This window comes from Chiloscyllium punctatum, chromosome 7 (assembly GCF_047496795.1).
Source record: "Chiloscyllium punctatum isolate Juve2018m chromosome 7, sChiPun1.3, whole genome shotgun sequence".
NCBI classification, from domain to species: domain Eukaryota; kingdom Metazoa; phylum Chordata; class Chondrichthyes; order Orectolobiformes; family Hemiscylliidae; genus Chiloscyllium; species Chiloscyllium punctatum.
The window spans coordinates 111447285-111459331 of NC_092745.1; the positions used below are offsets into that span (position 1 = coordinate 111447285).

Below are 12047 nucleotides of genomic sequence, written 5' to 3' on the forward strand. Positions count from 1 at the left end.
AGAGTTTTAACACCATTTATTAAAATAAATGGAACAATAAATTACAATCAAGAAATAAGAAATTTGCAAGTGAACATAGATATATTTGCTGAATGGGCCAAAACCTGGCAGGTGAAGTTTAACATGGATAAGTGAGATTATCAATTTTAGTCAGAGGAGTAGAAAGGCAAGTTTTTATCTAAATGGAGAGAAACTTCAGAGTGCTTCAACGTAGAGAGATCTGGATATCCTCATGTATGAATTACGGAAGAGTAGAATGCAGGGACAGCAGATAGTAAGGAAGGCAAATTAAATGTTGATATTTATTGCTAAAGGAATATAAAAGTAAGGGGAGTATTGTTGCAATTGTATATGGCATTAATGAAACTACACCTGGAGTATTGTGTACAGGTTTGGTCCCCTTACTTGAGTTGGGACTAGTTACATTGGAACTAGTTCAGAGGAGATTGACTAGATTGATTCCAAAGGTGAGGGATTTGTCTAATGAAGACAGTTTGAGCAGCTTAAGTTTATACTCTCTAGGGTTTAGGAAAATGAGAATAGCCATGATTGTCTTAAATGGCACAGCAGACTGGAAGGGCTGAATTGCCTACTCTTGCCCTTAATTCTTGTGTGAGTAGATCTAAATGAGGTATGTAAGATTCTAAAGGGAATTGTCAAACTAGACATACAGAGTATCTCCCCCTCTCTACGAGAGGTCATAGTTTTAAGATAAGGATTAGCAGTATTATGAACTAGACCCGAACTCCCCCAAAATACAGGTAATTCTTCTACAACACGATGGTTGCATTCTTGTGCAACCCCGCATAACAGAAAAATCGTGCTTTAGAAACAGTGCTTAAAGTGTTGGCAATGTAATTGTATTACAATCAATGCATGTTTTAAAAGTTCACACTTTAGAAACATTGTCCCCAATTCGTCAATTGAATTATAGCGAATTTGCATTAACAAAACAAGCGTTATAGCAGAATGACATGTATGATAAAGAGACAGCCCAGACCCTAACTTCTTTATTTATTTAAAAGCTGCATGTGATTTGACTGACCCACCACTAGGCTTTCAGCAAAACACACTCTGCTCTTACTACACAGGTAAAATATAAACAAAAGGAAAGACTGGGATAACTTTAAGGCTGTTGAAATACTTAACAAGAAACCTTCTCACTAACTGCAAAGCAAAACTAAAACCCTTCCTGGGTCTGTGTGAGCCCTGACTTTGGCCACTCATGAATCTTTTGTTTCATTTTAAAAAATACAGGGAGTACTTAAAAGCTGTTTCTCAACTGCCTGTCTGAAGGCAACATTCCAGCACTACTGTGGCAACACCTCTGTGCAAGAGAAACAGGACTGAACCCATCTCTCTTAAAGGCAGAGGACCATCACAGCAGATTTAAAACAGAAATGAAGAAAAATTACTTCTCTCAAAGTTTTGTGAACTTGTGGAATTCACTACTCCAGAGTGCAGTAGATGCTGGGCCACTGAAGAGATTTAAGCAGGAGATGGACAGATTTTTAATTAGTAATGGGTTGAAGGATTATAGAGAGCAGCCAGAAAATGGAGTTGAGGTCAAGATGAGATCAGTTACAATTGTATTGAATGACGGAGCAGGCTGAGGAGCTGAATTGCCTTCTCCTGCTCTCAGTTCTTATGAATTTCATTATAGCAGTATCATCATGAAGTATCAATTCATGACATATGTGAAAAGTATTGTCCATTGAGATGCTGCGATAAAGCAAAAAATTATTACTGCAATTTTAGTTTAGCATTCAACTACACGATAAAGATTGGATCAGAAAAGCAGTGCTTAACTCTCCAAATAAAAGTGCAGAAATAACTTTAACTTCAGCCTCATATACTGAGCAGCGTTCGTGAGTTGAGGGGTAATTATTAACATGCAGCAAAACTAATAGTTATTATTTATTGAAAGAATGAGGAAATGTTCCAGCATTCATAGAAAAGAATTTACAGTTTTGAATAAATTAATTTTGGATTAAATTGCTGTACTTCTCAGAGTTAGAGTATTCCTATAATCTTAAATTACTCAAATTTGATAATCCTTTGTTATTTTGTCCTTTACCATTTCTGCACCGAGTATTAGTTAAATTTCTTTGGACAGAATCAGACTGTGGATGCAATAGTTAATATTGTTTGCTTTTTGTAATGTTCCTCTAACATTTTTTAAATTCCCAGTGAGTGGCATTGTTGCATCTTTGGAGCAATCTTATTAATATTTCTAGTTCTGATACTCAATTGGATGTGGTTTCATGAGTTGAGGTAGGCAATAGTGTAACTAGTCAAATAAATGAATGCTCTTTTTTTTGCAAGGTCACGTATCAAGCTAGCTGAAAAAAGAGCTGGCTTGTACCGATGTACACTGCTTCTCAAATATTCCATTTAAATGCATTGTACAGTATATCAGTATTAATTGCAAAATAGCCTACAGTTCACATGAGAGATGAACACTATTGTATGGTTCATTAATACTGTTCATTGTTTTATCTAATTACACCTCTGTGAAGCACCTTCGGATATATTTTTATGTTAAAGTTGCTTTATAAATGCAATGTATTATGTTTTTCGGTGCTTCTATTTCAATTTATTTACCTAATTTTTTTTTAACATTCTCTTTACAGGCCATAACCTTTGACCCTAAGACACATCTTCCTCGAGTTACTGCTGACTGCACAGGCTGCACTCTTTGCTACAGTGTCTGTCCCATCATTGATTGCATTGCAATGATTCCCCGTTTAACACCTTATGAACCAAAGAGAGGTATTCCATTGGCTGTCTGACAAGTTTGTTGAGTTGACATGGTCCAGCAGTGAAACATGATTTAACATCCATATCTACCTAAAAGCATTGATTTACCCATTCATTCTATAACATGATAAATTGCTGTTATTTCCAAAGTATTGATTTTTACTTACTAATCCAAGTTGCCACGACCTTGCATTCTACAATTAGCTAACTGCAATTGAATAAAAGGATTTACACTTAAAAAACTGTTCTGTGTTAATAATCAATAAGTAATACATTTAATGTCAAGCATGTAATAAGGCAGTGACAAAATTGGATTACAATGTGCAGACCCTTATATATAATTTACATTGAACTAACAATTGCACCAGTTTCACTATACCTGTATTGGAGGATCTCTATTATAAACTAGCAACAGAGAATGATAAATGAGCACCCTCTATTATTTTATGAGTTATTTCATATAATAAGGAGTACATTTAATGTAGAGGAACAGAGACATTTCCAGCCTAGTAAGTAATGTGACGAAAATTTACATTCATCTCTCAGCATGACATACATTTCTTCAGCATACAAAGTGCCATTCCATTATATTGATAAGGATATCTGCCTTGAGCATCCCTTTGGTGCCTGCTGTTTCCATTTAACTCACCTAGATCCATAGAATCTGCTGGTTTCTGCCAATAATGTTAATTCTCATAAATTGAATCAGATCCCAGATTTTTGTAAATCCATCATGAAACCAATTACTGGAAAAATTGAATTCTCAGGCTGTTAGAGAAAACTGAACTTTTAATTTAATCTGATAAATACCATAGTTTTCAAAGCAATACTGTAAGTCAGTAGGAAAAGAAATTTGAAAGAGAATAAATTGTTCAGTGAAGAGTATTTTTTAGTTACATGTAAATTAACTTGAGATGGTAAATGTGCTGTTATACATCACAGTCTGCAAATTGTATAATATGGAAATTTCTATTTTATCTCTAATAATGAATTTCTGTTGTTCTGTTTTTTACGATGATTTTAGTGCACAACTATATTTTTGTTGTCAGTACTCATAATAACAGTATAAACAGTATCAAGTGACAGACTTATAAAAAGTAGAGCTCTGGGAAAGGGCTGTTCATTTTGGTTCAGTACATTGACATTAGAACCTAACCCCACATGGTATCAGGAAGTTGCCCAACATTGATTGGTTAATGAGTGGGCAGAGTACATACTTGCTTCGAGTTAAGGACAGCATTTTTTTTTGAGACCCGAGGGGCAGTAGGAGCTTCTCATGCATGAAGCAGTTGCAACCTGCCATTGCAGGGAAGGGAAAGCAAGAATCTTCAATTTGAGGCACCTTCTAAGTACCTTGAAAAGATCTGAGCTAAAGGAAAATGGCTACAGGCCATAAACGCAGAAGGGAAACTTCCTCCACAAGGTGACCTCTGGTAGATTGGGAGTGTGGGACCTTGAGAGCACGCCTCCTCACTTTCCAGCTGCTTCTAGCCTCTATCGCTTAGGAACTGATCTAACCCTGATCCTACTCTCCCAAAAAACAGCTCTGGAGAAGGATGATGTAATCAGGGCTAACAGCATCCAAACTCTCTTCCTGTCCCAATGAAATTCCTGGCCTTAGAATTTTCATTGTAGTATCTAATGAATTTGAAGATACTCAACACATTTTGAGCATATACACATTATTCGAGGCTCAATGTTGTGCTGATTCAGAGCTTCAACAATTGTTCCTTTATATTTTATAATTGGAATTAATCTGACAAGAATCAAGTCCATTAAAAAGGGCCTGCATTAAGATTTGAATTTGAGGTTAACTGCATTTCATAAAAGGAATAGAGTAAGGAATATGTGGCAATGTTATTCAGAGAGTGAAACAAGTCAAAGAGGAATAGTTCAGATTGAAATACTAAAACTTCAATTCTAATTCTGTTAATTTTCAATCTTTGTCTGCTTGACCATCCAATTAGATGAGAGAGTTTAAAAATGATTGCTGTTTTATGTATTTCTTTTTTGACTAATTTGTTTAGTAAACATATCAGTAGTTACTAATTCTTGCCTTTCAGTTCTTTCTTCATACTATTTGGTTATACTTTGCTCAAGGTAAAAAAGCAAATTTATAAAACAATATGAAAATTGTATCTGCTTTGTCATTATTAACCACTGCTGTGTATCAACCACTGCTAAGCCTTAAAGAGACATCATTAAAGAATTACAAATGTCTACCTGTTTAATATTCCACTGCAAAATTCTTAATGTATAATGTTTTATTTGCAAGGTTTCACAGAAGTCATAGGACATTTTCAGTTGGATTACAATTACATTTTGATAAACAGCAAAAAAAACTATTTTCTTCCAAACTGCTTCGCTCAGCCGACATCACACAAAGCATTCATTTAATTCACAATTGTAGGGTCTTACAGGAGTTGTCGTGTTTGTCTCGACATCAGTAACTGCACTTGGAAAAAGCATTTCAGCTGAAGCCCTTCAGAATGTTTCTCAGAGATGTGATGAGGTACCCTATAAAAGGAAGTCTTTCATTCTCCCTCAGTTAAAGGTCAGAAGGCTAAAATATTTGCTGGATTTTGCAGCCTAATTAGAAGTCACATTCTGACCACTTCATCACTTGAGTCTTTTGAAGTATTTAGTTTGAGGGCATTTAATGTGTCACCTTACCCTCACCTGAATCTAATTTTTGTGTTAATTATAAAAATAAGTTTTGGATGCTCATTAATAATATCACATTATCTTCAAAGAAATGATGCCTTCTTTCCAGCTTTAATGATTCATAAAACTGATACAAGACATTTCTGATAGACTCTTTTACATGATTACAATTAAAAGGCAAAATAAAGGAATGAAACTGCACAATCTTAAATAAGGGATCATTCAGTTACTAGTGGTGTACCACAAGGATCTGTTTGGGGTCCACTGTTGTTTGTCATTTTTATAAATGACCTGGATGAGAGTGTAGAAGGATGGGTTAGTAAATTTGCGGATGAGACTAAGGTCGGTAGAGTTGTGGATATTGCCGAAGGATGTGGTAGGTTACAGAGGGCCATAGATAAGCTACAGAGCTGGGCTGAGAGGTGGAAAATGGAATTTAATGCAGAAAGGTGTGAGGTGATGCACTTTAGAAGGAGTAACAGGAATGCAGAGCACTGGGTTCATAGTAAGATTCTTAGTAGTGAAGATGAGCAGAGAGATCTCGGTGTCCAGGTACATAGATCCCTAAAAGTTGCCACCCAGGTTGACAGGGTTGTTAAGAAGGTCATGCTGCAGCTGTACAAAACTCTGGTGCGGCCGTACTTGGAGTATCGCATACAGTTCTGGTCATCACATTATAAGAAGGATGTGAAAGCTTTGGAAAGGGTTCAGAGGACATTTAACAGGATGTTGCCTGGTATGGAAGGAGAGTCTTATTAGGAAAGGCTGAAGGATTTGAGGCAGTTTTCGTTAGACAGTTGGGAGACATATAAGATAATCAGAGGGTTAGATAGGATGGACAGTGAGTCCCTTTTTCTTCAGATGGTGATGGCGAGCATGAGGGGACATAGCTTTAAATTGAGGGTGATAGATATAAAACAGAAATCAGAGGTAGTTTCTTTTCTCAAAGAGTAGTAGGAGCATGGAACGCACTGCCTGAAACAGTAGCAGACTTGCTAACTTTAAGGGCATTTAAATGGTCATTTGATAGACATATGGATGATAATGGAATAGTATAGATTCGATGGGCTTCAGATTGGTTTCACTGGTCGGTGCAACATCGAGGGCCAAAGGGCCTGTACTGCGCTGTAATGTTCTATGTTCTATGTTCTATATAATTTGAATCCATTTTTCCTCAAATGCGTGGCTTTCAATTAAGTGTTTTCATTGTTTTGAACATGGATAGTCAATGGCTTTGGAAATTGGAAATGTAAAGGAGGCATTAGTACATTCCAAAGACAATCTGAAATAGTAAATGAAATGTTTCAAAATGAAGCGTTAATGTAATAAAATGTTCTGTTTGATGCTATACATCTTCAGGTTCAAGATGAAGTCCTGTTGAGCAGTGCACTCTAAAGATCTGCCACACATGTCACTTCACAAGATTACAGAGATAATTGCACATGAGGATGGTCTTTCAGCCCTTCCTAGCTCATCATAATAATACCCTTTTATAGCACTCAGTTTCTTCTTAAATGATTTTCATACCAGAGTTATTGTGATGATTTTCTGAACAAATTTAGTTCTCCTGTTTGATATAAAATAACATGCAAGTTTGCTGCAGTTCCCAAAATCTTTCACACCACTCCGAAATGGCATTGCCATTTCCCCCTTTCTTGGTGAAACAGCCCAAATTCTGCCAGACTTTGCTCACAGCTCAGACTTACATAGAACATAGAAATGTACAGCACAGGACAGGCCCATGATGTTATGCTGAGACTTGCTCCTAATGTAAAATAGAGTAACTTAACTATGCTCCCCTCAACTCACTGCTATCCATGTGCATGTCCAGCAGTCACTTAAATGTCCCCAATGACTTCGCTTCCACCACCTCAGCTGGCAACACATTCCATGCATTCACAACTCTGCATAAAGAATCTACCTCTAATGTCTCCTTTATACCTTCTTCCTGATACCTTCAAACTATGACTTCTCGTACCAGTCAATCCTGCCCTGGGGAAAAGTCTCTGGCTATTGGCTCTATCTATTCCTCTCATTATTTTGTATACTTCGATCAGGTCTCCACTCTTCCTTCTTCTCTCCAAAGAGAAAAGTCCGAGTTTGTTCAACCTTTCTTCATAAGGCAAGCCCTCCAGTCCAGGCAGCATCCTAGTAAACCTTCTTTGCACCCTCTCCAAAGCCTCTGTACCTTTCCTATAATAGAGCGACCAGAACTGGAACACAATATTCCAAGTGTGGTCTCACCAGGGACTTGTAGAGCTGCAGCAAAACCTTGCGACTCTTAAGCTCGATACCCCTGTTAATGAAAGCCAAAATACCATATGCTTTCTTAACAACCCTATCCACTTGGGTGGCAACTTTGAGGGATCTATGTACTTGCACACCCAGATCCCTCAGTTGCTCCACACTGCCACACTGCCTCTGCACTACTTTCAGTATGCAAGCATCTTGACAGCCAGAAACAAAATAATATATTTGGGGTGGGGTTACACAGAGCATTATAAAATCTGATCCTTCATCTTTGATATGGTTTAATACTTTGACTGCATAGATCAGCAGCCTATTGACTTTGTGCTCTGCATTTCAGAATAGTTTGAAAGTGTTTAGCATCAAATTTCCTAAGAATCATAGATCATTTAGGATCATCCTTAATTATTTCAACAATCCACATAAACTCCAAATTCAATAGGACATTTTCCTCATTCTCTAATATGTTCCCAACCCCTCACCTTTATGCCTTCTGAGGGGACCATTCCCTCTGTCATATCCTGACCTGATCTTCAGTCACCCTTGGCTCACCCATCATCTTCCTATGGCATCATTCCAGGAAAGCACAAAGAATGTAATACTTAACCTTTAACTCCTTTCTACCCACCATCCAAGACTCCAAATACTCCTTTCAAGCAATGATTTGCTAGTACTTCTTTCAAAGTAAAATATTATTCTTGCTGCTCACAATTTGTTCTCCAAGCACAGACTGAACATTAGAACATTACAGTGCAGTACAAGCCATTCAGCCCCCAGTGTTGCACCAACCTGTGGAACCAATCTGAAGCCTATCTAATCTATACAATTCCATTCTTCTCCCTGTGTCTATCCAATGACCAGTTAAATGCCCTTAAGTTTGGCAAGTCTACGACTGTTACAGGTAGTGTATTCCATGCCCCGACTACTCTCTGAGTAAAGAAGTACCTCTGACATCTGTCCTATATCTATCACTCCTCAATTTAAAGCTATCACCATCTGAGGAAAAAGGCCCTCACTGTCCAATCCATCTAACCCTCTAATTATCTTATATGTCTCAATTAAGTCACCTCTCAACCTTCATCTCTCAGATGAAAACAGCCCCAGTCCCTCAGCCTTTCCTCGTAAGACCTTCCCGCCATACCAGACAGAAACCTAGTAAATCTCCTCTGATCCCTTCCCAAAGCTTCCACATGCTTCCTATAATGCGGTGACTGGAACTGTAAGCAATAGTACAAATGTGGCCACATCAATATTTTGCAAAGCTGCAGCATGATCTTAAGATTCCGAAACTCAATTCCTCCACCAATAAAAGCTAAAACACCGTATGCCTCCTTAACAACCCTATCAACCTGGGTGCCGACTTTCAAGGATCTATGTACCTGGACACTGAGATCTCTCTGCTCATCTACACTATCAAGAATCTTACCATTAGTCCAGTACTCTGCATTCGTGTTACTCCTTCCAAAGTGAATCACCTCACACTTTTCTGCATTAAACTCCATCTGCCACCTCTCAGCTCAGCAGCTATGTCTCTCTGTAACCTAGAACATTCTTCATCACTATCCACCTCTCTATCGACTTTAGTGTCATCAGCAAATTTACTAACCTATCTTTCTATGTCCTCATCCAGGTCATTTATAAAAATGACAAACAACAATGGACCCAAAACAGATCCTTGCAGTACCCCACAAGTAACTGAACTCTAGGATGAATATTTCCCATCAACAACCAGCCTCTGGCTTCTTTTGGCTAGCCAATTTCTGATCTCAATCCCATGCCTCCATATTTTATGCAATAAAATAAGGTTCCCTGGGGAACCTTACCAAATGCCTTACTGAAATCCATGTACGCCATATCAACTGTTTTACCCTCATCCACCTGTTTGGTCACCTTCTCAAAGAACATGACAAGGTTTGTGAGGCACAACCTACCCTTCAGAAAACCGTGTTGACTATCCCTAATCGACTTATTCCTTTTCAGATAATTATAAATCCTATCTCTTATAACCCTTTCCAACACTTTACCCACAACCAAAGTAAGGCTCACTGTTCTACAATTACCAGGGTTCTCTCTACTTCCCTTCTTAAACAAGGGAACAACATTTGCTATCCTCCAGTCTTCTGGCACTATTCCTGTAGACAATGATGCCATAGGCTCGGCAATCTCCTCCCTGGCTTCCCAGAGAATCCTAGGACAAATCCTATCTGGCCCAGGGGACTTAATTATTTTTACACTTTCCAAAATTGTTAACACCTCCTCCTTATGCACCTCAATCCCGTCTCGTGCTAGGACCCTGTATCTCAGTATTCACCTCAACTACATTGTCTTTTTCTAGTGTGAATACTGATGAAAATATTCATTTAGCACTTCCCTATCTCCTCTGACTCCACACACAACTTCCCACTACTATGCTTGCTTGGCCCTAATCTTACTTTAGTTATTCTTTTACTCCTGATATAACTATAGAAAGCCTGAGAGTTTTCCTTGATCCTATCTGCCAACAACTTCTCATGTCCCCTCCTGGCTCTTATCTTAACATCTCATCCTAACATAAGCCTTCTTCTTCCTCTTGACAACAGATTCAACTTCCTTAGTAAATCACGGTACCCACACTCGACAACCTACCTCCCTACCTGACCGGTACATACTTATCAAGGACATGCCGTAGCTGGTCCTTGACTAAGCTCCATATTTCAACTATGCCCCTTCCCTGCAGTTTCCTTCCCCATCCTATGCATCCTAAATCTTGCCTAATTTCATTGTAATTGCCTTTCCCCTAGCTATAACTCTTGCTCTGCAGTACATACCCATTCCCTTCCATCCCTAAAGTAAACCTAACTGAATTATGGTCACTAGCACCAAAGTGCTCGCCTAACTCAGTCTAACAGCTGGCCAGGTTCATTACTTGGTACCAAATCTAATGTAGCTTCACACATATCTACATAATGTGTCAGGATACCGTCCTGCACACATTGGACACAGACTGACGGATATAAAGTACTTGAATGATAGTATTCCCAGTCAATATTTGGAAAGTGAAAGTCTCCCAACAACTTCCCTGTCATTCTCACTCCTACCAAGGATCATCTTTGCTATCCTATCCTCTATATCTCTGAACTATTTGGAGGCCTATAGAAAATACCCAACAGGGTGACCTCTCTTTTCCTGTTTCTAATCTCAGCCCATATTACCTCAGTAGACGGGTCCTCACACATCCTTTCTGCAACCATAATGCTGTCCATGATTAACAGTGCCACACCACCTCCTCTTTTACCATTTTGTCTGAAATATTGCAATAACCAGTCCTGTCCCTGCTCTACCCATGCCTCTGAAATGGCCACAACATTGAAACCTCAGGTACCAACCCATACTGCAAGTTCACCAACCTTATTCCGGATGCTCCTGGCATTGAAGTAGGCAGACTTCAAACCAACTTCTTGCAATCTTGGAACCTTAGTTCTGACTTCACTACTCTCAAATTCCCGTCTACTCGAACAACAATTTCAGTTCCTATCCCCCTGCCGAATTAGTTTAAACTCACCAGAAGAGCATTAGCAAGACTCTCCCCCCCCCCCCCCCCCCCCCCCCAGGATATTGGTGCCCCTGTGGTCCAGGTGAAGACCATCCTGTTTGTAGAGGTCCCACCTATTTCAGAAAGAGCCCCAATTATCCAGGAATCCAAAACCCTCCCTCCTCCACCATCCCTGTACCCAAGTGTTTCAACTCCTCTCTCTCCCTATTCCTTGCCCCACTAGCATGTGGCACAGGCAACAAACCAGAGACAACAACTCTGTTTGTTCTAGCTCTAATCTTCCATCCTACCCCCAGCTCCCTGAATTTTTTTGCCTTAAATCCCCATCTCTCTTCCTACCTATGTCATTGGTGCCTATGTGGACCACAACTTGGGGCTGCTCTCCCTCCCCCTTATGAATCCCAAAACCACGATCAGAGACATCTCGAACCCTGACACTTCGGAGGCAACACACTAACCGTGAGTCACTCGTTCCCACAGAACCTCCTATCTATCCCCCTAAATATGAAGTCCGTAATGACTAATGCTTTGCCTTTCCCTTCTGAGCAAAAGAACAGACTCTGTGCCAGAGACCTGTGCCCCGTTGCTTACCCCTGGTAAGTCTTCCACCTCAACAGTATCCAAAACAGTACACTTGTTGTTGAGAGGCAAGGCCACAGGGGATCCCTGCACTGCCTGCTGGTTCCCTTTCCATCCCCTGACAGTAACCCATCTACCTTCTTCTTGTACCTGAGGTGTGACTACCTCCCTGTAACTCCTCTCAATGACCTCCTCCGCATCCCAAAGGACCCAAAGTTCATCCAGTTCCAGTTCCAGTTCCCTACCACAGTTTTCAAAGAGCTGG

General features: G+C 39.4%; 1 protein-coding gene across 1 annotated transcript in view; it reads left to right on the forward strand.

Annotated features, from left to right (window-relative positions):
• LOC140480044 (dihydropyrimidine dehydrogenase [NADP(+)]-like) overlaps positions 1-4980 on the forward strand; it is a 731044-nt gene extending 726064 nt beyond the window's left edge. The window contains exon 23 of the mRNA XM_072574601.1: positions 2634-4980. Coding sequence (XP_072430702.1) covers positions 2634-2792 — 159 coding nt within the window. The 3' untranslated portion in view covers positions 2793-4980. The remainder of the gene's footprint in view (positions 1-2633) is intronic.
• The last annotated feature ends 7067 nt before the right edge of the window (positions 4981-12047 follow it).